This window comes from Dinoponera quadriceps, unplaced genomic scaffold, assembly GCF_001313825.1.
Source record: "Dinoponera quadriceps isolate SergipeBrazil2010 unplaced genomic scaffold, ASM131382v1 scaffold120, whole genome shotgun sequence".
In the NCBI taxonomy this organism is placed as follows: domain Eukaryota; kingdom Metazoa; phylum Arthropoda; class Insecta; order Hymenoptera; family Formicidae; genus Dinoponera; species Dinoponera quadriceps.
In genome coordinates, this window is record NW_014554309.1 from 2,452,095 (window position 1) to 2,475,662 (window position 23,568).

Consider the following 23,568-nt stretch of genomic DNA (forward strand, 5'->3'; position numbering starts at 1 on the left):
TTAATTTTAGAAATGAAAAAAAAAACATTTATAAATTATAGGGTTTTCTGTTGAAATAGATTAATTAGTCAACTTATTATAAGAATAATATTAGAAAAGATATTTAATAATATCCAATTTTAAGAAAACATCAGGTTTATTTTGTACAATTTTTTATTTTGTATTATACTACTCTTCCTATCAGTTGTTTGGATCCAATCAAGTTATTATTTTTATTGCTTGTTTTCTTATATTCATTTAATAATAATTCATTTTGGCTTGATGAAGAAATAAAAATTATAAATGGACAAACATAGACAATCAGTTCCACTATGTTATTTGAAGAAAATAAATAACTTCATGCCGGTCGTTGTTTGTTTTTATAGCAAATCTGATAAAAATAGCTTAAAAACAAAATCACAGTTTTATATTTTATGAACATTATTTTGTCGTAATTATTATAACTTTCTATTTCTTTTCAACTTTATATTTCGTCTTTAAAGAAGCTATTGAACATGGATTTTTTGTGGTCGAGCTTCTTTTTAAGCGTTTAAGTCGAGTAGGAGAAAAATAAAATATTTTTAAATAAATGAGGAAAAATGAGAAAGGTGAGTCGCTCCGACGCCTGCTAGTACATACAACCGAGATTACAACGGTTATAAACGGACTTGAATTGAACAAGTTCTCACGATGAACATACGACGAAATGCAACGACGGCAAGCATTACTATATAAGACCGACATTACGATAAATGTAGCTGGGCCTTTACACAATCAATAACTAGTCTAGTTTCCACCGTTTCAGTCCAGTTCTACTTTCAATGCAGATCGAGTTTATTGTGATGTTTCAATTGGAACTGGAGTAGTAGTGAAAAAGATTGATATTTCAGAACAGCGATTATGTAACTTCATCCCGATTCGGCATGAACTTTTTCACAAATTGCAGAATGATTACGTGTAATCAGATGTATGCAGAATGTGAAATCACCAGACTGATTAGTTAGTATTTTGAATTGAGATACCGTATTGCTTTTTTTTTTTCAAAAAAGTTAGAACCATAACCCGTGTTTCGTGAATTCGCTACCACTCCGATGAACTTTGGATTAAATCGGGAATAGATTGAATGTAGTCGGTTGTATTTCCATCGACACGAATCAATCTTCACTGTACAACTATGTCAATAAAATATATGCATCAATAAGTATTGTTATTATTATTACTATCAAATCCGGTCCTACACCGCATTAGATGCAAATCAAAGCTTTCGTGGAAACTAGATTATTGTTGTATATCTGGAGTATAAGATAAATTTAATATTCCAGATGCTTAACTTCTGCTTGGTACACTCAAGCTCGCGGTATATGGAGTTTGTTTTCGTGCTGAATCTAATGTGATGTAATGACATCATATTAGAAATGCTGAGCTTGGTGCCGATTGGTGCATTTACAATTTAGCATTAGAGCAAAAGGTTAAAAGCTCACTACATCTATTATTATAGATCTAACCTTACACGAAAGCAGGTAAAGTTGTTCACTTCGGGGTTTATGAGCGATTTCAAATTCGTAAATGGCGAACAAAGTGAGGGAATTAATTTCTATTTGTAGAATACACGTTTCACTTCTCCTCGAGCTGCTTAATTTGGCATCGGAATTATTGTCTCGTTTTTCATGACATTTTTTTCCCCTGATGCTTTGTGAGCAGTTTAGTTCGTTTCTTCACGAAGAGAGAGAGAGAGAGGGAGAGAGAGAGAGAGAAAGAGAGAGAGAGAGATTCTGTTCGACTTAGTAAAAGAACAGACTATTACAGATATTCTTCTAACAACTGGACCTCGTCATCGTGGTATGCCTCTTGATCGTAATAGACGTGACGATGGTGAACCGTCGCGAGATCGTATGCTCTATTGGAATATCCTACCTGGGGTGGAATACGTCCGCGGGGGTGTCCTTGAAGAGGTTGCGGCAAACGGCCGGGTTGTCCGTAATTCGGACCCCATTGGCCCACGACTACACCAGCAATCTCCAATTGACCACCGCGAGACGGAATCGGACGTCGCATTAAGCCACGCTGTGGCATCGCACCACCACCACGGCCACGCATCAGCCCGTCGTTGATGGCACATCCGGCGGGCAGGATATTTGAAGGAACAGACACACGAATACCTGCGACGATGAGAACAGGATCAAAAGTGGTACAAACGTCGAAGTAACAATTTATCTGTGATTGGTGTATGCTCTCGGACCTGCCAATCATATCCACCGAAAACTTGATCACACGACTCTTATGTCCGCTGAAAACAGCCGTTATAGGTTGATTTCTTACGAATAGAAATATGACGTATCGGATTGTGAGACGCGATGAGTGTTGGCATTGGTACAACCGCCGGTCTTACGGAAACAAGTAATCTACTGCAGAAAGTTTAATTCGCTCCTAATTATATCAGGAACACTTTGTCGCAGCTTTGAGATTCGCAAAGTCATGTACTGAACCCCACGAGGCAATAGCTGGTTTTTGCTCTACTTCCATTCGAAGCATCCTATCGCTGAAGATCGTATAGAATGCAAGGAGATTGGAAGAACTGTGTGTGTGTGTGTGTGCACTAAGTATCGGGCGTGAGAAGGATCGAATAGCCAAAGCCGGGGCCTTCTTTACCGCTCTGTCAACCGAGCTACCCACGTCTCCGGTATTCTTTCGTTCGAACAGTTGTTCGATATATCGTTGCAAATCGTTTAAGCGAGAAAAATCGTTGAAAAATGCACCTGGAGCGACTGGTAGAGGCGGACGTGCGAAAACAACGGTAACCCCTTCGAGTATTGCTTTCCGCATCCTCTCGACCTTCACTACACGATCTATGTGGCCACTGCAGAGTTCCAACAAATTTTTGGCGATAGTAGCGCGAGCGAGTGTGTGATGAAACAGTTTGCCGTCGAAATAAAGCCACGGGCAGCACATCAACCAAGGGATTGGTGCGCCGCACGCGTCATTGGCCAGCAATGCGGTTTCCACCCCAGCCATGAATAAAGTAGCCAACTGTACACCGCGTGACGTTACCAATGGAAGCTACGGACAAACACGTCGAACGTCAATTCATTTCTGAACCGAGACTTCTGTCGAAACCTGTTTAAATCTCGTGTCGCAAGCATTATATCACAATAAAATTTACCTGCAAATCCTGTAAATACTGAGCGTTCATAAGTTCCGGTGAGAAAGCCTGTGCAATGAAGGCGTCCAGTTCTTGACGCCGTAAGATTTTTATTTTATCAGAGAAGGACATGATGTATCTGCGAAAGACAATTTACCTTAATGTTAATTGAGGTTTTAATTAGCTCGGATGCTCGTGCGATTCTCGCGCGAAAAAAATTACACGCGATGGTTTCATAGTAAATCATCCCGAGAGCTTTTTTCGCGCGCGAGAATTAAGTTTCGAGGAAGAAACTGAAACGATTGAAGTTGATATTCACCTTAAAACGCACGCCATTACCAACAGATGTTGCGGCACATACGAGGTATTCAGCATGAGAGGCGTGTCGGATCTCATGCAGGTCAGGAATCCTCTGAGCCTGCGTCGTTTGTCGTCTATGACTGTGCTAAAGAACAGGAAATTTTGTGAGCTTCCAGTACGGACGATGACTTTCTCAATGTTAATTGTAGTCCATTCGTAGCATCGTCGCGTGCGAGGGCAAACAAATCGCGCACCCTAATCGAACGGTAAAATCGCAAAATAACAAAATCGCTTACCCAAACCATAAACGTTGAATCGTAGGGACACCCCAGCCGATCTGCTCCGCTTTCACTAATTCGGGAGTTTGATATGGATTGGACTTGGACCATACCCATTCCTTGATTATGACGTCCGGCACTTCCACCTTTTCGCTATCTGCCGGACAAATGTGCAGGATTAATATTCGATAAGAACAGTTTGCAATTTCTACAATCGTTTCTCCCCATATCACATGTCACTTACCACCCTTCTCTTTGCTCTTCGTAGCCAGATACATTCGATGATGAAGATTGAACAGAATCGCGTATACCATCTGCCGGATTGGTCTGTAGATCAGATGAATGGAGGGGAACTCACGGTGATTCTCATCTTCCAGAAGAACCGGCAACTTGATTTCGCCGGCGGTGAGAATTTGATAAATGTGCGGCGACATCAGCCCTTTCTGATGACGCTCCGAGGCAGTGCGCATCACCTCTGGTACGGTCGTGGGGATGTTCGTAGTCTTCTCCGACTGTTTAGTGGAGTCGGCAGTCGCGTGAGATGGTGACGTGGCAGAGGAGCTGCTGCTTGAACTCGACGAGCTGATCAGGAGATTGTGAGTGCCGTTGATCGCGTGTCCGTTGCCTGTTCCGGTAAGTGTCGTTTTTCAAATACAACGATGATACGAAAGAAACCGCCCATACAGCACAGAAGCTTGCAGCTGCGTTACAGCAGCAATGCGATGTTGCGCGTAGGCATTATGAAAACACGCACAACAATATAATCCAACAATGTTACGACAATACTTCAAGAACTTTGTGAAAATAACATGACTGCCACGTGCATGCACCAGGCATGGCATTTCATGGCAATTTATAAATTCTTCAACACGTTCACGCTAGCACACCGGGAGGTTACGCCGTCCGGTAGAAATGTTATGTCTGACCTGTCGCATGGCTAAGGGTAGGTCGGTCAGCGTGAACATGTTAAAGACACTTTAACGAATGTAAGGTAAAAAATTAAGTAAAACAATTTTCCCTTTAAAATCAAACAATAAATTACTTGGATCAAACAATACCATTATTTGAAAACAATCATATTTGTTGAATTAAAAGTCGGTATTTATTTATTATTATCTATTATGATAAATAAGGATCGATATCCCTATATACATATCATCTTGTCATTTTAATTTCATTAGGATAATTTTAATAATTTAAAATTAAATAATTTAAATTTAAATAATTGTATTATTGCATGCGTGTAAGTAGAACTCATGAAACTGAATAAAAAAAATCCTTTACTACTTTGCAAACAATTGTTGCTACAATGTTACATTACGATATCTCTAAAAGCATTTTTCTCTTGCTCAGTTACTCTTCTCAGTTGCTCTCAACCCCGGACTAACTTTACAGCAACGTTTTGTAATGTATTTGCAACGTTTCGATCTCATATCGGAACGTCGCGGCGATGTTCCCGCAATCTTACTGTGCAGTATGGGCGGAAAGGAATTTACCTATCGCTTTGTAAGGCAAACGTACTTTGCTCTTCCTCCGTACGTATGGTGTCGGCATCCCCGTGGCTCTGAATACCCGGCGGATCGATCACGATTTGCGGCGCCGATTTGGCGTTAGCTGTCGCCTGCTTGTACGCGTTCAAGCTCTCGCGTTCGCTCTCCAAGGTTTCGGACGCGAACCTCGACGTCTCCAAGCTGGAGTCGCCTTCCGAGACCGACGGCGCGTCAGTCGACTGATTCGATTGAGCCTGCACGCTCGGCTTGGGATCTACCTTATGGACTGAAATTCGCACACACGCAGCATATAAGGAAATATCCATCGCAAAATTTCTAAAATAAGCGTAGCCGGAGTCACAATTGGTTAATTTCTCATAGTGTTCAAAAATATCAGGTTCTACTGTTATCTACTTTATTGGCAACAAAGGTGCACGGAGGAATGGTTATTCGTGAAAGTTCGAGACAAAGGTTTCCTTTGTGTGAGAATTGTACCTTTCGTTGGCTTCACGGGCTTGTAATGCAGAAATCCCTCCTTCGTCCCGTTCAAATAATATTGTATAGACTGTCGCAATTTGGAGCATCTCGGATCGGAAGTGGAGGTGAAAACCTTTTGCGAGACTATATCCAGCTCCACGGACGGTAGTTCTCTAACGAAATTCGCAATCGTCCTGATCGTCTGCTCGACGCTGGTCTTATTGATATTGGTGCAGCAAATGTTGAGCTTCTTGTAGAAATCAGCCAAGTCATTTTCGGTCAGTATGTAATTTCCGAGCAATGCCGCAAGAATGCAAAGCCTGTCGGATGGTATGTTGAGAGCCTTAGTGAGTTCGGAAAGCATGTATTCTTTCGTATCGAGGGAGCCCTGTGAAAAAGGAAACTAATAGAAGCCCGTGTAAGCGCAACATTAACGCAAACGACGCTCGAACGCGGCAGCCTATCTCCGTTACTTGTTAATGAAGTCGTTATCATGCGCAAACGAAAAAACACCGCCGTTAGCTTCATTACTAAAAATACGTGCCTTGTACGTGAGCTTCAGTTGTTCGGACGAGAAATATCGCGGAGGATCGAATGCAGCATACTCGGCGTCGTCGGCTATGAGTCCATTGTAATTATTTTCACGGCAATAGGCAATCACTTCCTGGTGGTGGTCGTCCATGCTGCAAAGCTGTTGAAGTCGTAATCTTTACTAAGGCTGGCGTTTTTTTTTTTCGAAGGCTTTGAACATTCGAATTTCGAATATTTCGAAGATCTGAAGCTTCGGTGTGTATTTGAATTTTGAAAATATCTAAGTTTCGAAATTAAGTGAGATTTCTATAACATAGAACACAAAATGTCATTTGAACCTTTTATCTAATCTCAATGATTGACCCGTCAGACTTGTCAGTAGGGTTTAGAAACAACAGGTGAACCTACATACGATTACCCACCTCCTGTTATCCAATACACCGTTGCTAGGCAACAATATAAGCCGCGAAGATTGCAGTCATCGAAGGCATATCTTCGAGGCATCGGCTCAAGAAAATTAAAAAAATTCGAAGTTTTCTTCGAAGTTTCGAAATTATCGGAAATTTTTAATAGCCCTAGTAATCTTTATTAAATCTTTACTGAGTCTTTACAATTAACGATGATACATTAACTTACGACTGTGACGTTCAGATGCCTGAGAGCCATGCGTAAGCTAGTTCTCAAGCACACAGGCGGGGTCCACCATATTTTCGGCGGTGGAGTTCCTTTGGTTATTATGTGTTTCAAAACCTAAAAGCAACGTTAGATAGGATAATTTATCATTTTAATCAGGTCAAAAGTTACAGATATACATAATACCCCTCTTATAAAATAAACTTAGTTAAAAGTTAATTAGTGAAAAAATGAATCGTATATATCTGTCGTTGCAGATCCATGTTCTGTGTCCGCATTAAGCTCGTGTTCTGCCGACAAAAGTCTGCTGGCATAACTTGACAGCAGATTGGCGGCAGAAACCGCAAGCAGGATCTGTAGTATGTTCCAATTAAATACATTTAAATGGTAACCAACGACAGATTCTGCTCAGTTTCCATCGTTAATCTGTTATCATATTCTGTTAGCAGATCCTGTTGTATTTCTGTTAACAGACTGCTAATTTACAGCAGACGCCGCACAAGATTTGTCATTGTAGGTTTGGCTGGCCAAATCTGGAACCGTTTATCTCCGCCTGCAGCCTTATATATATACACAAGTTCCAGCATAAGGAGAACATCTAAGTATTTCCTTTGTTTTTAATATGAGAAATATTTAAAGCACAACTTGAATAATTTCGAAGGAGGATTACCGTGGAAGGAAAATTTTTTACGGTAATTTTTCATGCTAATTTTGTTTAACACGTTGACTGCCACGGAACTTTTCACGATTCTGGTCTAAGAAGCCAATTTGATTTAATCAAGTAATGAAGCGACGAGATAACTCGTAGTTGGCGTTCCGGGCAAGTAAACAACTTACGAAATATCTCGTAGTCGGCAGTCAACGTGTTAATGTCCCCATATTTCGAGTTCCAAAATATTTAGATGTTCTCCGTATGTTGAGATACACCATATATATATATATATATATATATATATACATATATGTATGTCTGTGTGTGTTATATATCCTGTGACGGATGTGCGATAGCATCGTGACGACTTACATTGTTGACTTTAGCTCGCACTTGCAGCTGGTTTTGCACCCAGTCCGCTCGCCGAGGCAGCTCCAAACATCCGTTAAAGAATACAGCCAATTCTAAGTTCGACATTTCCGTCGCCTGTATGAGAACGGCTAGAAATTGCAGCGTGCGATTCCATTGTCCGCCACAAGACCAATCTACGTATTGAAGTGATCACATTATCAACAATTCGTTGGCGATAAGTCATCCGACGTGCTTCGCGTATGCCTTACCTGAGAAATATCCACCGTACAAACGATCTAAGCAGCATTCCCCATCGAGAACCAATCTGAATTTATTGTGCAGCTGCTGTCCCTTGATCACGCGATTGTGATGAAATTTAGTCCCGCGCAGTTTGAGGAGGTTCACTGGTATGGAGATTCCCTGATTACTGTTGATGAAAAGTTTCAGGTCATTAACGACCATCTTGTTCTCTCTCTCAGTCTCCTCCCTAGTTGCAGTCCAATTGTGAGTTAAAATTAGCTCGTTCTTTTTGTTTTCCACTATCACTTCTTCTTTTGTTCCCCCCGGTAGTGTTGTTATCCTTTTTGTTTCTTTTTTTTTGGGTTGGTTCTTATTTTTGCGTCTGGCAATGCGTCGTTGTTGTTGCTCTTGAAGTCGGTATGCTTCTGCAGTGTCTTTAAGATGTGAAGAAACCTAATTTCAATTTCAAAAAGTTCAACCTGCGAACATGAGGTAAGACACTTGCGTTACTTCCGGCGCTGTGCTCCGGCACTTATTCGACAAGTTTGCTCAATTACAATTAGTGCCTAATCGTTAATTGCGCGCGTCAGATCCGGTTTGCTGGGCAAATTCATCGATGACAATTTACATATATATATATACACAAACAGAGAGAGGTAAGAAGAAAAGCTTGAAGGTCCTTATTAACAAACAATCGCGCGAGTTGTGCCGTTATCGGACTTAGAAATCTATATATTTCGCACATAGTACGCAACATAACGCGTTTCGGCTTGAATTTTTATCGGATCTTGCGACATAGTCAGTCAAATCTAAAAGAGTAAAGACAATAACTTTTCCCAGAATCAACAAGAATGTAGGTTTATCGGTCGATCGATGATCATCGGGAAAGGGGAGGGGGGGNNNAAAGGGGAGGGGGGGGGGGAATAGAGGAAAAAACGATACCGATCTACCCGGTCGGTTGGCAACGTGTTAAAAATATTCCGCGAGTGCGTCCTGCCGCTGAACGGACGAGGAAGAATTTCCGCAGCGGGCTGGACCACAGCGAGACCACGAGGGAGATAGCGCGCCATTGCTATGGTGCTCGTGGTGGTTTTAGACAGTCGCGCCGGTCGCAACGTGCAAGATGAATTTCGTCGGACATCTTTATACGTTTCATTAGCGCGGCCGCAATGAGCGCATTCACCCGTTGCGATATCTCGTTCCTGCGGCTCGACGAGCGCCGGCTTCGACGACGACGCTTCTCTCGCTCACGTCTCCGTTGGCTGATATTTCCGACTTTTCACAACGGACGAACCGCCCCCGTCGCTATCATGCAAGACCGTCTGATCGGGCGACCGATTAGAGGTAAAATAAGAAATGGAAAGCTACCAAGTAAATCCGAAGTAGGAGGCATCGAACTATAAGGCGAGACAAAAAGGAAGTCGCCGGTGCAGTCTCTCTCGCGAGCGTTCCGAGGATACAGTCGCAGAGTGCGACATCACGCGTCAGTTCGCAGCGACGCGGCGAACAGAGATTTTACACGCAAGTGGGTTTTCAAATCAAGGTGGAAAAAACGCGGCCGTCCCCCGCTCTGATAATTCGCAATGGCGTTCGCGGTACTTACGTTAAATTAGCGATAATCATCGTGGCCACAAATGAAACACAAAACACACGGACTTTCGGAGTATGTAGTGACGTCGGATTCGAAAACGGAAATGATCACTCTTCTGCAAATAATTTTATCCACCCTTAACTTCGCGTTACCTTGACGCGAAACTCACTTGGTCGGAAATTGCATCGCGGCTGTCGCCTTGAAATAACTAGGTAATTATCTGGGTCTATCCCCCGTTCCCGGTTACACTAGCTCACGCTAGTGTTCTCTTTTCTTCTCTTTACCGTCAAATCTGAGAAAAAAAATGAAAGGAGAACTGATGCAAGCTAAGTTGCGTTCAGGAATCCAAACTGTGTGCACATTATTAGCCTGAAGTCACGAAAGCATATCGAAGAGTGATGTTTCAGAATATAGCCCGGCTGTTTCAGAAAAGTTGTCTAATAATGGTGTGTACATACAGTTTGGATTCCCAAACGCAACTCTATCGCAGCCAGTACAGGAATAAAAAAAAAACAGGCCCTTTGTTACACACCGTTTACGTTTGGAAAACACAACGGTTGTATAACGGTTGAGTTCTGATCTACAATAGGTATTTTAAGCTCTGAGCCTTAAGAAATTGGCCAATCACAGTCGAATGTGAGGAAAATAATCGAGTGCCATTGGTCAGTTTCTTAAGGATTAAAACTTAAAGCGTTTATTGCAGACCAGAACTTAGTCGAGATCTTCAATAAGAATGTCCATCGCGATACGCGATGCGACATGCGATATTCAATAAATGTACAGTTCTTGTTAAAAAGCAATTCATTGGATATCGCACGGCATCTGTTGCATATCGCGTCGGACATCGCGATGGATTGTGAGAACCAATAAGCTTGAAGTCCTGGCAGAAGCCAAGAGCAAATTCAAGTTTGACTTTGGAGAATTCATACGGCGAAAACACGACCATAAGACGGTATTCATATATGTTGATGTTTCGTAGCCAATGAAACGAGCCGGACAGCATCTGAAATCGCTTATTATAAGATCAGATTATGAATATCGACCATAGAACCTGTGTATGGAGAGCTGTGTTCCAAAAGTGTAGCGACGAAGTGTATCTTCGCCAACGGCTCTTGATTGTCCTTGGTGAGCGTCTTATAAAATTCACTGTACTCCTTATTGTCGATTTCACTCGGCTTCAGCGTCCAGATCGGCTTGGAGTCGTTCAACACTTCCCAGTCCCAAACTGTACTCGACGGGTAAAGTAACATTTCATTGACCAATTGGGACGAAAAGAGCAAAGATTTCCATTAATTAATTAAATGTTATTGTACCTGTCGAGTACAGTTTTAGAACGCAGCCTGAGTATGCGCACGCAGTAATAATATATCTCTCGCGCGAGAACTGCACTTACCTGCAGCTAAGCCATACTTCCCGCATTACGTAATATTCTAGTTTTCTCCTCGTAGAAGTTATATTTTCCTACCTTGTATTGTTTTTCAATATTCTCTATAAGATTTATCAGGAATGTATAGAAACCAACTTTGCAATTAGATCTTTAAAAATTTATAATAAATGAATATCGAACTATATTGCTGCACCTCACTTTGAGTGCTCAATAATTCGAAAATTTAGGAATAAATTAGGAAAAAGGACTCAGATATGCTAAACAAGTACAATAGATATATATATTACTTTAATATAACTTGTTTAATATATATTTCATGTACAAATGCACTCATACATGCCTCAGACATTCCTGTTACACCAGTAACGCTCAGTCAGTGCTCTCTTACTTAAAAAACGTGGAAGAACTAATGAACATAATTATAAATTCATACATACATACACACATACATTTCTAGATTTCTTTCTTCCTTTTAACATTGATGAAAAACATGATTCGCAATATGCACAATTAATGGCTTAATATTTTTAATATTTTCCATAGAAAAAAAAAGAATCGCACGCGTGTTACTTGCTTTTTAACACGTTCCTCAACGACAACAACTGAAACTTCTTTAAGATCTCCGTTGAAAAAGTTTAAACAGACTCCCGGTGCTGTTTGTTGTACGTAAAAACGTCCATGGAGTCACCGACCGTCAAGATCGTGACCAGCCGAAAAAACTTCAAATGTAACCGTACATCGTACAGCCACGATTTTAAATCAAGTCTGTCTCTCTCTCTTTCTCTCTCTTTCTTTCCCTGGAATACCATCACCTTGCATTCTCATCCACCATTATAACTCATCGTGCTCCTCGTCCTTCTCATCCTCAGCGTCGATGTCCGACACCCTCTCCTCGGCGTCGTTATTCGCAACCTCCTCCTCCTGCATCTCCTCCTCTTCGGGCACCTCGTCCACGGAGATGCCCAAGGTCTTCCTCATCATATGCTCCACGCTGGTCGCGAAACTGGCGGTCTCCTTGAGCATGTAGCCGGACCGCAGCATCGCCGTGCGGTACATCATCAGGGCGATGTCCTTCGCGGTCTGATCAGCCGAGTTGACCTCGACGCGGCGTAGCAGCTCTCTGATGAGCGGATGACGCGGGTTGATCTCCAGGCTCTTCTTCTGGTTCAGGTAGTAAGATTTCTGCGGATCGTCCGACTTCTGATGGGCGTTCGAGATCGCCAGTCTCTCCATATTGCCGGTCCAGCCGAACAAGCTGGCGACCACGGCACAGGGCGAATCGGTCAAACGCTCGGACACCTGTGCCTTGCTGATGTGATCCTTCAGGATATCGTTCAGCCACTTGACTAGCGGCTCGAACGTCGTCTTCAGCTGCTCCATCCGCTCCTTCGCCTTCTCGCCCTCGTTCAGCGTGAATCCCTCCTTCGCGACGTTCTGGAACTTCTTGCCTTCGAACTCGGACAGTGACGAGATCGCGTACTCGTCCGCTGCCTCGGACAGTTGCAGCACTTCGTAGCCTTTCTTCTCGAGGCGCTCAACGAACGGCGACTTCCTCACCTCGTCTTCCGACGATCCGGCGATGTAGTAGATGTGCTGCTGATTGGGCTTCATACGGGAGACATAGTCGGCCAAGGAAGTATACTCCTTCTGCGTGGAAGACCGGAACAGCAAGAGTTTCGACAGTCTTGCACGGTTCTGCACGTCATCGACCAGGCCCAGCTTCATGTTCGTGCTATACTCCTTCCAGAACTTCTCGTATTCCTCTTTGGGGATCTTCTTGATCATATCCAATACTTTTCTGACCAATTTCTTCTTGATCACCTTGATCAGCTTGTGTTGTTGCAGATTCTCACGGGAAACGTTGAGCGGCAGGTCGTCGCTATCCACGATACCGCGGATAAATGACAGATAATTCGGCATCATGTCGGTGAACTTGTCGGTAATGAAGACTCTCCTGACATACAACTTGATGTTGTCAGATTTGGTGCCGTAACGATTGAAACTGTCGCTCGGTTGTACCTTGGGGATGAACAGCACGGACTTGAACGTAACTTCGCCCTCGGCGACGAAGTGTATCTTCGCCAACGGCTCTTGATTGTCCTTGGTGAGCGTCTTGTAAAACTCACTGTACTCCTTATCGTCGACTTCACTCGGTTTCAGCGTCCAGATCGGCTTGGAGTCGTTCAACACTTCCCAGTCCCAAACGGTCTTGTCTATCTTCTTGGGCTTCTTCTCATCTGCGTCCTCCTCCACCTTCGCGTCGTCTTCATCCTCCGTCTTGTCCTCAGAAACGTCTTTTTCCGCGTCCTCCTTCACAGGTTTCTCGTCGTCATCCTCGTCGGCGTCAACCTGAACGACCTTGCTGTTCCACAGATATATGGGGAAGTTGATGAACTGAGAGTACTTCTTCACCAAAGTTTTTATCGTGTCAGGTTCCAAGAAGTCCAGCGCTTCGTCCTTCAGGTGCAAGCTACGAAACAAAGTGCAAATCGGTATCAATTGAACGTTCAAACTTGGAGATTTTACGATTAGCTATAGGATAATTTTCAGATTGAGATATTTTAGTCTTAGACCGTGTCATTTACCTGACAGTTGTTCCTCTCTTCAAGGTATCTCCTCGCGGATCTTCGACGATGCTGTAACTGCTGCTGTCAGACTCCCAAATGTACTGCTTGTCATCGTTATGTTTGGTGGTAACGACCACAGTATTTGCAACTAAGTAGGCAGAGTAGAAACCCACACCGAACTGACCAATCATGTCGTTCATGTCTTGAGCGTTCTTGGCCTCCTGCATCTTCCCCAAAAATTCCGCCGTTCCGGACTTTGCGATGGTCCCGAGATTATTCACCAGGTCTTGCTTAGTCATACCGATACCAGAATCCATTATATGTAGCACCTTGTTTTCTTTGTCAGCCTTCAGTCTGATAGCTAATTCACTGTTGGTGTCCAGTACGCTCTTATCGGTAAGGGACAACAATCTGATCTTATCCAGAGCGTCGGATGCATTCGAGATCAATTCTCTGAGGTAAATTTCCTTATTACGGTAAAGGGAATTAATGATAAGTTTCATCATACGATTGACCTCGGTCTGAAACTCAAATTTCTCAGCTTTGTCCCTCAGCTCCTTCATCTGAGCGATATTTAAGCCGTCTATTTTTATTGCCTCTTCTTCTCTTTGAACCGCTTCGTGATCTGTAACGTGTGCAGTTAATTAGGAAATTTTCCTTCTCACCGACGATTCTTAAACAAAACAACAAAAGTAAAACAAAGATATTTTTAATTAACCAAGTAACGCAAATGTAACACATTCCGAATATATTGGCTGTTTTTTTCATTTTTTATGTATTTCATTAAAAAAATCAACTAGAATAGTACACGGGACAGGCTCTTCCCATCTGTTGTATTTTTCACACACGCGCAAGCATTTGTTACGATCGAATCTTGGGATCGCATGTCTCAAATGTGATCTTATCATAAGTTAAATTACAGGACACAAACCTGTTCGGGATGCCTCGCGACTCGCGCCGAGATCGTTATCCACGGTTCCGGCATTCTCCTCGCTTTCGCTGGCCGAGACAAGTCCTGCGGGACGGAGAAGCGCGAATAAGTACGATCATATAGGCGGCTTGTCGAGGACGCCACAATTGGCCTCAAAGAGTTACAGAACCATCACTCACCCGCCAGCATGAACAACGCCACAGCCAGTATGCAGAAGTTCTTCATCGTCGCCGCGTACTGTGAGCGGTAGACGAGAAAAGACACGGTCTCGGCGAACCACGTACAAATCCGGCCAACGTCACCGACCACGTCCAACTCGCCGATTGTCACGGAACCGCCGCGATGACGACGGGATATAGCAGGCACCGGCGAGCTGGCCGGCCAATCATCTCGAACCACGGCAGCAGCCGCTCGCCAATAGCGAGCGCGCCGGTACTAGATTCATCCAAATGTCCTCGCGCTATTGGCCCAGCGTTACACATGCCTCCTCACACATTTCCAGAAGATTACACAGTGCCGGATATATCAGTTCCGTGCATGGTGTGCAGTTATCATGCCCTATGGGGAATCGAATTATCAACAATTACGCACAGCCAGTGGAGATAAACGAATTCGTCCCTGCGAAAGGGTGAAATTTGAGGCGAAATTTAAGTTACGCTCGACTAAGTTCGGTCGCCCCGATTGCCGGTAATGTTACCGGCGACGAAGAGTGAGAATATTATATTTCATATTATATTCGTCATAAATATTAGCGAATTTGTGACAACGGTGATAAACTTGACGAAAAAAAGGATGCATCATTCGGTGAAAATATAGATAGTTTTCTCGCTTCTACCTGCTTCGAAATTCGTTTCAGCAAAGACGGAAATCTGCCGGAGAATCGACACACCTGACGAAATTCACTTGCGCCCTGACGTCCTCAACACCGTCGCGGTACCGTATTGAGAATTAGCAAGAATTTATCGTAGATGTGGAACGGTATCGTCGATGAAGAATCCTACGTCGGTAAACGCAGTATGAATTATTATCAGTGGATAATACCCTCTGTCGGTAATATCAACGCTCCTCAATTACCGCCGGGTCCTCTCGGTGTTTACTGAACTACTCCAGAAACGACGGTCTTCGTTATTCACCTCCTCGGCGACTTCAATTCGTCATCTTAGTAGTTAGTACGATTTCGGATCTTTACCTCCGATATTGTTGTACAATTACGCTCGTTCATATTGCAGCATAATTATAGCAATATTGGAAGTGAAGACCCTAAACCATATAATTCATTGTCATCTTTTCCGGATACCCACGATATCGCACGTAACCAGGTAAAAAGAAAAGCAGCCATTGTTACAATCTCCCGCTCTCTGCCATCGACTTGTCAACGCGTTGAGTAAGTATATATTTGGTATCGTCACGATCGACTATCAATCACCATCGTCCGACCATCGTGACCGTCGATGCGTACATGAGTCGTTATACCGTAATAACGTTTATGTTGCATCGTGCACACGTGCACGCGTGTTATCACATCGCTCGCTTCGCGATGCCGGGTTGCATTACGATTCGCGCGAGAAAGACAAATGCTAGGGGTTCAAGAGCACGCGAAACGCGGCAATGACGCGCGAGCCACATTGTAAAATAAGGTATCGGCCGTGCGCTGGTGTGGTGGCTCTACCGCGCATCAACCGGCTCTAGTAAGTAGAACTGATCAAATATGTACGGTAATTTATCCAGTTCGCGGACTTCCCACCGGGAATGCCGCGTTCGGCCCTGCTGCGAAACCGATATCAATCGAACCGACGGAGGTCAAGGTGACATCATCACGCATTCGCGAAAATAAACAGTCGTCGGTTTTATAGTCTAATGATAATATACGTTGTTACGTGTGTTAAACTCGGCAAGTAACATCGAATTTTCTATCAATTGTTTTCTGTATCCGTGATAATGTGAAGTCAGCACTGTTGCGTCATTCTGTCCTTACCGCTCGTGAGACGTAGAACAAGGACAGAATGAGGTAATAACGCTGAAAGCGCACCCTTCGAAGGCAGCTTAAAAATCGCATATCTTCGAACGTAGGTAGATTACGAAATGCTGATAAAGATTAACGTATCGATCATCATCTCTTCCTTTCTCGCAGTGATCGCATCCCGTTGGGTCAGTTTTACAGATCGACGTTTGATGTTCGAAGGTCAACGCATGCGTGTTACGATGTCGTTCGATAGAGAAGAGGAATGCACGTGGTTGGACGAATTTGCGACAACAATGACCGGATGCGAGAATGGTTCGATGACAAGGTACCCTCCCTAGGCCCGCTGTCATCACGGCGATTACGTGATTTGCGATGCGTTGTGCAACGAAGCGCCATACGACGCTCCCTTCGACGGGCCCAGTTCGGAGATGCATTTTGCGTCGCAATTAATGAAGCGAAAAGCGAGACGGAAGATGGGGCGACGCGTAAGGCTCTCCTCTCTATTAGATTTAATTACTAATTTATTTATATCCGTGGAAACGCAATACGACCTTTAACATTCTTTGCACGTGCGATAGTGCGGAGTTTAATTCGTGTTCGCGTTATGGAACTATACATGTTTTATATATTTGTATAACAAAGGAAAAAAATTAAAAACAATCTGTGGGTCCTGCAAATGAATCATAAATCTTTTTTTAGGAAATGTGAAAGTCTAAAATCTTCACCTTAAAATTTTCATCATTCACAGAGAAAAAAATTGGTTAAATTAACCGGAGAAGAAACCCGGATTTCCGGTGAACCAAGTTCCTTGGAAATTCTGTTTTCCTTCAACCGAAATACGTTTGGTTCCTTTATCGTTAACAGTGAGAACTGCGAATGTTGTTTCATCAAAACGGGTTCGGTTGTCCACCAAGTAGATTCAACCGGGTTCTTCTCTCCGTACGACGACGCGTTAACTCGCACATTAATCGCGCAAAAAGACCCCCTTCACGACCAATTCTCTCTCTGTGACATTTTGTAAAATCACAGCGGCGTTTTCTCCGGCGAGTCGACAACCCCGCGAGTCCAACCACCCTCTCTCGGCTGCGTCGTCGTTCGAGCTAAGATCCCCGGTTCTTCGATCGCTCAGCGTGCCCGACGACGGCGATCGGATGAGCGATCGATGGATCGGTCGATCGTGCAATCACCGATGGCTCGCGATGCGCGTGTTGTGACACGCCGGTCGTTATGGATACGTGTCGCCGGGACCGGCTTTACTGTATAGGCTCTTCCCTCGCGTCACACGGCACGCTCACGCCGGGGGTGTGTACGCGATGTGTGTCGTCGCGCTATAGGATCGTGCCCGTGCCATGCCGAGGGATCGCCACTCGGCTGCCGATCCTCCGCCGGGAAAATACGTCGCGTCGCCGCTGCCGAAGAGGACGCCGCGGAGAAGAGAAGCGTTCCTCTGAACCGCCCCCCGAGTGGCCGCCGCTCTCCCTCGATCTCCGCGCTGCCCCTGTTGCGCGAGTCCTCCGTTCGCTTCCTCCACGGTCCTTCGGCGGAAGCTGCGCGAGCCGAGGTGAGTGGTACCGCGCTCCGGAGGGACGTCAACCGTCCTCCTCGAGCCTCCTTAGCGCCTCCCTCGTCCTACGAATCGCACTGGCTTTACGCAGAATTCGCGCGTTTCCTCTCTCTCTCTCTCTCTCTGCAATTGTTGATGGACGGAATTGATGGACGATTATGTCCTTTTGAAATTTAAATGACGGGTTATTCGCGGCCGAAGGGCGTACTTTGACCCTCGTCGGTGTGTTTAATCGTCAAACGCTCGCAGTCGCGTGACTAAAAACGCTCGCCGAGGGACCCGCGTCTCAAAACGCGTAATAAAATGTGCCCCGCCTATCGTTCTACTTTCCGCACCGCGGCTATTTTCTCGGAATGTTCTCGTAACCGACCGGGCCGTCCGCTAATATTTAATATCCCGTCGGTGTTCCGATTACCGACAAAACAGCTCTTGCGCGGGCCGGAAAGCCGAGGGGCAAAGTCGATAGCGCCGATCGGGTCCTTGTACTTCGCGACTATATACACCGTGTCATGGAGGAATGTCCGCCTGGTGTCTCCCGATATTACTTATGACTTTAACCTTCCGCACATTTACCAACAGCTCAAGCAGCACGGGAATATGCCAATTGCGATTTCCCGGTACGCCGACATTGACCGCGCGGAGAATCCTTTGAAATTTCCACGGACGACGTGTATTGTCGCGTCTACCTTTAAACTTTAGGTAGTTTCCTTCCGGATAGTTGGATCGTTTCTTTCTCAACGAACTAGTACAAAACGATCCCTCTTGTGACTTTGTTGAAACTTACGCGACGCAACTGCCGAAACGTTCGATAAAAGTAACGGAGTATTTGTCCTCCCGCCACGTGTCTCCAATTTAATACATTTTGTATCAGGGTTTTTTTTTTCTTTTTACTCGGCCTAGAACTTAGTATCAGCCTGTAGTGAAAAGAACGAGAAGTGTCTGCTAGCGAACGCCAGACAACGGGGAGGTCTTTGTGCGACCGGAGCTCTTAGGATGGATGACGCGTTTCTCGACCGCCGCGGTGACGAAGTCCGGGAAAAATGTCCCCCGTGAAAAGTAATTCGAGTTAATTGGTGAGTCGACGGACACACATGTGACCCCGCGGAGACACCGGGCACGTAAACGTTGCTGGTTCAATGTAGCATTTACCGGCGAGTTGACGTTGAACGCGACTAATCAATGACCCATTTTGCGGATCTGCCTTCGTGCGCGCGCGATAATGGAATTAGAAAAAAGTTTCCGCTGCCGCGTGCGCGAAAGAAGAAACTGCGTCACGCTAGCGATTTTGCGTTGCGCGGCCCTGAAAACAAAGCGGACCTCGAGAAATGTTACTTTCTGCTCGTTCGCCGAGAAAAGAAAGCAGCGGTAGAACCGACGAAATTCTGCTCGTACGGACGAGATATTCTTTCAAGCGCAACGCGCTATCGGTTTTTCTGTTGGAAAGAAAATTATATAGTCGCTGCGATAAGTTGTGCATCAGTTTGCTCAACGACTGCGATTTTGCCAGCAACTGCGCGAAACGCGTATTCCAGCGTAATTTGTTCAGCGGACACGATAATTTTTCGAATGAGGGTGATTTCGTCGATTTTTTCCTCTCACTGTCGCAGTTAACGCGAACGCTCCTCAGCTGTGAAGGACGCGAGAGCGATCGCTCTCCTCGCATTCTTCACAGCTGAAAGCGGACGTCCTTTTTCCTTTCTTCCGCGACATCTTCATCATTATTAGGAACTCGCTCTCGTCGAAGAGCGATATGCTCCCACAGCATCGTCGTGTTATCTGCGACATTTAGTTTTAGAGCGTAAACGTCAGCTGTTCCAGATCTTTTTCTCTCCCTCCACCTGTCGTCGCACCTGACTCACAGCCTGTCACGTGAGCTGATGACGTTTTCCTTTCAGCAATGTTCAGTCTGAGGCCTCAGAGCGCCACTACGAGAAAGGAGATTGAGATGATCAACAAATGCCAACGGGCTGTACACAACACCACCGACTGCATGGAGAAGCTGCGTCTGCTCTGCTTGGCTAGGGGTGCCAACGGCATTCTTGGTCTGGGTAGGTAAGTCTCTTGACGGCGAGCATCCATTAATTATGCACCGAAATAGACTGGAAAGATTATTCGAAAGTGTGCGTTGGCCTTCGTACGCGTTTAATCGCAATACCGGCGTGCGGCGAACCTGTCTTGGCCAACGATCGCCATTTACGAATACAAAAAGACGCGACAGATCTCTTCTAATGATATACTTTCTAATGATGTGATTCAATAAATATTCTGATAACTATTACGTACTCCGATAATTATGGATTAATTGGAAGGGGCCGATAAGAGCCGGCGCTCTGGTAATTGGGAAGTTAAACAAATTATTTGATTGCAAAGTTGATAGATCAAACGTTTCGATCGAAGGTTCCGACCCTTCTCAATGAAAATTATTGACCGAGTCGAATAATTTGTGAGAATAATTTAATTTCGTAAGTGATTACCAGCGTCGACTCTTCCAGTTATTCAAGGATTGTACATTTCGAAAGCCTTGCTTATGTATTCTTCTTTTTCGCTGATATTTATCGAAACGAAATAAGCCTTGACTGTAGTCTTTTAATATTCAAAAAACGTTGGAAAGCGGCGTCAGTCATCCACAAACGAGATTCGATGTCACGGTGTATGCGGTAACGATACGGTTTTCTTTTCTCTCACGCACGATGAGTCAGTTTAAACGATCGTCCTTGACTTTCCTGGACACGCAACTGCGACTCCTTCCGATTTCGAATCTCATCCGATGTTACGACGCTAATGTATTCCAGGGCGTTCCGTCGTATGGACGACGATGGCAACAAGAAGCTGAATCTCGAGGAGTTCACGAAAGGCCTGGAGGAAACCGGACTGGAATTGTCCGAAGATGAAGTCAACGAGGTCTTTCGAAAATTCGACACTGACGAAGACGGCAACATTACCGTCGACGAGTTCATCGTCGGCATAAGAGTGAATATCTCAGCACAGAGAAAAATATCATTCTATTGTTAAAAGAAGCGATTGCTCAGTTTATTTTCCTTCTTTCAAGTAATCATTATCTTTAACAACAAAATATTCCTTTTCTCTAATAGTCTTAAAATATAGTTATCACAAAATTTAGAAAAGCGAATTATCATGTACTCAAGAGAAAAATTTACTTTCTTCTCGAGAATATTATAAATTTTATTGAAGAAAAGTTAAATTTAGTTTGTTTTAATTTAATATTCTTGAAGTACAAAGCATGTACTCTCTAAAGGGTCCAGAATATATTTTGAATACATTTGTTACTTATGAGATATATTTACAGATATATATAAGCTTGTGAAATACTTCGAACAAGTAATATTTACTTGAACGCAGTGTGTATTTTTCTTTGCGCATCAGTCCGCGACTTCAAGCTATATTTTACATAAAATTGATTACACACTCTTGTCTAATTTATGATTTTTGTCCAATTTAATTATTATTCAAACATTATTTCTCGTAACTGACTATTTCTTCGACCTTCAATCGCGGAGGAATTTCATACCAGAAATCGCATGCGTTTCCCTTCTTTTAGCCCGAGATGTCTCAATGCCGCAAAAATGTAGTCGAGCAGGCGTTCCAGAAATTGGACAAGACCGGCGACGGACAGATCACCATCGACGACCTGAAGGGGGTCTACAACGTCAAGTGTCACCCGCGTTACATCAGCGGCGAGGAGAGCGAGGAGAGCATTTTGAACAAGTTCCTGGCCAACTTCGAGCAGGGCGTCGCGGACGGCATCGTAAGTGCTTTAATCGCTTTATTTCTCATATCAAGTCGTGATTAAATTGAATCGCTCGAGAATCCGTGGAATCCCGAGTCAACGAATCTCTATCGGATGTTTCCTAATCGAGTTTATGACCCGCAGCTGCGCTCAATCGCATTATCGGTAATTGCGGATCAGTGAACAGCTGTGTCGAATCGGTCACCATTGGCCAAAAAGACGCGATTGATCCTCCTGACGTTCTAATAATTATTCTGACAAAATTACATAACGTGTTCTCATAATTGTTGAAACGAAATAAAACTCGACTATAATCTTTTAATTTTCAGAAAGCGTTAGAAAATTCAAAATGAATTTGGACGTTAATCGACGGAACGAAACTCACGAAACGTCGGATCTGAATCGTATTTCATTTGTTAATAGAAACGTGAAACAACCGCGCATAATCATGTTTAATCCAAATATTTGTCATCATTATCTCTCTCTCCAGTTCCAGTTTCCTCCGTAGATAATTGTCTGATTCTGCGCCAGCGAAATGACTCATTTTTTATTCCAATGAAATCATCGGTCCATTTCGACAATGTCGATTTTCCTCGACATCCCTGAATCATGCTCTCCGATGTTGAACTTATAGAAAACTCTCCGCGTTTTCCTCGGAAAAATATTACGAAGATTCTTAATCCAGAAAGTTGGCTATAATATAAAACTTTTATACACATATATATAATTTTACTATATAATAATAATAATAATAATAAATTTTATCATATAGCAAAAATATTATATAAATTATAAATATTATATAAAATATTATATAAATATTATATAAAATATTATATAAATATTATATAAAATATTATATAGCAAAAATATTATTAATTAACTCATTAGTTTAATTATACGGCGGGATTAGTTATTTGAATAATTTAATCAGAGAAATCCACATTTTTCCGGTTCACCTTGCGAGGATATTTCGGTGTATTTTCATACATACCGTCCACCTGTTGACAACACGTGCTCACTGAAACGTTTCTCTCTTTGCTGCAGGTGACGGAGGAGGAGTTTATGAATTACTACAGCGCTATCAGCGCGAGCATAGATCACGACGCTTACTTCGACTTGATGATGCGCAACGCTTACAAATTGTGAATCTCGAATCTCCGACATTTACACTCGGACGACACGACGTCTCATCCTGCCCCTCTCCGTTCGGCGATAACCGTCGTGGCTACACCAAACGAATGTATAAATTACTGTCATTATTACATTGTACCCAGCGTGCTTCAGCTTGTAGTTAAATCCGCACGTAGTCCTGATTGCAAGTCTAAAAGTGTTACAACACGTTGTCTTTCGATAATGATAATCGCCAGTCGCCCAATTAATTTCGACGATCGAATTTAATAATGCATATATACATACACACACACACACGACACCCCTATATGTATACGTGCAATTCTATTAATCATTATAATTCATCGCAACGCGCGTCCTCGACGAGGGAGAAGAGGCGCGGAAGGAAGATCGGTCTGAGGAGACTCATGAAAAATTTATTCGCCGACCCGTTGCTACCCCCCCCCCCCCTTTTCCTCTTTNGAGTGTCAGACAGTTCGAGAGATTCGTTTAATTTGTAAAAAGGAGTTCGGCGAATTTGCGAACAAAGTGAAGAAACGAGGCCGAGCCTCCGCCGCGTCCCTCGCTCCTGCGACGCCCCAATTAATTGTCGGTAACGACAGAAGTTGGTTGT

The 23,568-nt window shown here is 43.8% G+C and overlaps 3 protein-coding genes across 4 annotated transcripts in view; 1 reads left to right on the forward strand and 2 right to left on the reverse strand.

Moving 5' to 3' along the window:
- Positions 1-9,934, reverse strand: part of LOC106745565 (constitutive coactivator of PPAR-gamma-like protein 1 homolog) — a 16,035-nt gene extending 6,101 nt beyond the window's left edge. Inside the window, exons 1-13 of the mRNA XM_014621269.1 lie at positions 9,674-9,934; positions 8,100-8,549; positions 7,852-8,024; positions 6,831-6,944; positions 6,208-6,354; positions 5,682-6,051; positions 5,218-5,472; positions 3,941-4,321; positions 3,715-3,853; positions 3,438-3,563; positions 3,140-3,257; positions 2,736-3,036; positions 1,894-2,138 (exon numbers count right to left, since the gene is read on the reverse strand). Of these exons, the coding sequence (XP_014476755.1) occupies positions 1,894-2,138; positions 2,736-3,036; positions 3,140-3,257; positions 3,438-3,563; positions 3,715-3,853; positions 3,941-4,321; positions 5,218-5,472; positions 5,682-6,051; positions 6,208-6,354; positions 6,831-6,944; positions 7,852-8,024; positions 8,100-8,292 (2,562 nt within the window). The 5' untranslated portion in view covers positions 8,293-8,549; positions 9,674-9,934. The remainder of the gene's footprint in view (positions 1-1,893; positions 2,139-2,735; positions 3,037-3,139; positions 3,258-3,437; positions 3,564-3,714; positions 3,854-3,940; positions 4,322-5,217; positions 5,473-5,681; positions 6,052-6,207; positions 6,355-6,830; positions 6,945-7,851; positions 8,025-8,099; positions 8,550-9,673) is intronic.
- A 1,384-nt stretch (positions 9,935-11,318) lies between these two features.
- On the reverse strand, positions 11,319-15,477 carry LOC106744822 (endoplasmin). Its single transcript, XM_014619870.1, has 5 exons — positions 15,382-15,477; positions 14,726-15,104; positions 14,547-14,630; positions 13,634-14,240; positions 11,319-13,518 (listed from the first exon to the last, which is right to left on the reverse strand). Exons 2-5 carry the CDS (start codon positions 14,769-14,771, stop codon positions 11,880-11,882), a joined length of 2,376 nt encoding a protein of 791 aa, XP_014475356.1. The 5' UTR covers positions 14,772-15,104; positions 15,382-15,477; the 3' UTR covers positions 11,319-11,879.
- A 176-nt stretch (positions 15,478-15,653) lies between these two features.
- On the forward strand, positions 15,654-23,410 carry LOC106744845 (calcyphosin-like protein). Of its 2 annotated transcripts, XM_014619943.1 has the most exons (6): positions 15,654-15,930; positions 16,700-16,994; positions 19,969-20,125; positions 20,866-21,043; positions 21,633-21,839; positions 22,869-23,410. In XM_014619943.1, the coding sequence occupies exons 2-6, from the start codon at positions 16,772-16,774 to the stop codon at positions 22,968-22,970; spliced, it is 867 nt and encodes a 288-aa protein (XP_014475429.1). In that variant the 5' UTR covers positions 15,654-15,930; positions 16,700-16,771; the 3' UTR covers positions 22,971-23,410. The 2 variants fall into 2 exon arrangements, with proteins under 2 accessions (XP_014475429.1, XP_014475419.1); XM_014619933.1 differs by lacking the exons at positions 15,654-15,930; positions 16,700-16,994 and adding an exon at positions 17,969-18,070.
- The last annotated feature ends 158 nt before the right edge of the window (positions 23,411-23,568 follow it).

What these genes read in the sequence shown, in the direction of transcription:
- LOC106744845 (XM_014619943.1), top strand. Translation starts at nt 16,772, where the DNA reads ATGCACGTGGTTGGACGAATTTGCGACAACAATGACCGGATGCGAGAA. An exon ending in GACGGAAGATGGGGCGACGC is followed by an intron (nt 16,995 to 19,968) that starts GTAAGGCTCTCC and finishes TTTTCCTTTCAG; the next exon opens with CAATGTTCAGTCTGAGGCCT. An exon ending in GGCATTCTTGGTCTGGGTAG is followed by an intron (nt 20,126 to 20,865) that starts GTAAGTCTCTTG and finishes AATGTATTCCAG; the next exon opens with GGCGTTCCGTCGTATGGACG.
- LOC106744822 (XM_014619870.1), bottom strand. Translation starts at nt 14,771, where the DNA reads ATGAAGAACTTCTGCATACTGGCTGTGGCGTTGTTCATGCTGGCGG. An exon ending in GGCGTTGTTCATGCTGGCGG is followed by an intron (nt 14,631 to 14,725) that starts GTGAGTGATGGT and finishes TCCGTCCCGCAG; the next exon opens with GACTTGTCTCGGCCAGCGAA. An exon ending in AAGAGAGGAACAACTGTCAG is followed by an intron (nt 13,519 to 13,633) that starts GTAAATGACACG and finishes TTTGTTTCGTAG; the next exon opens with CTTGCACCTGAAGGACGAAG.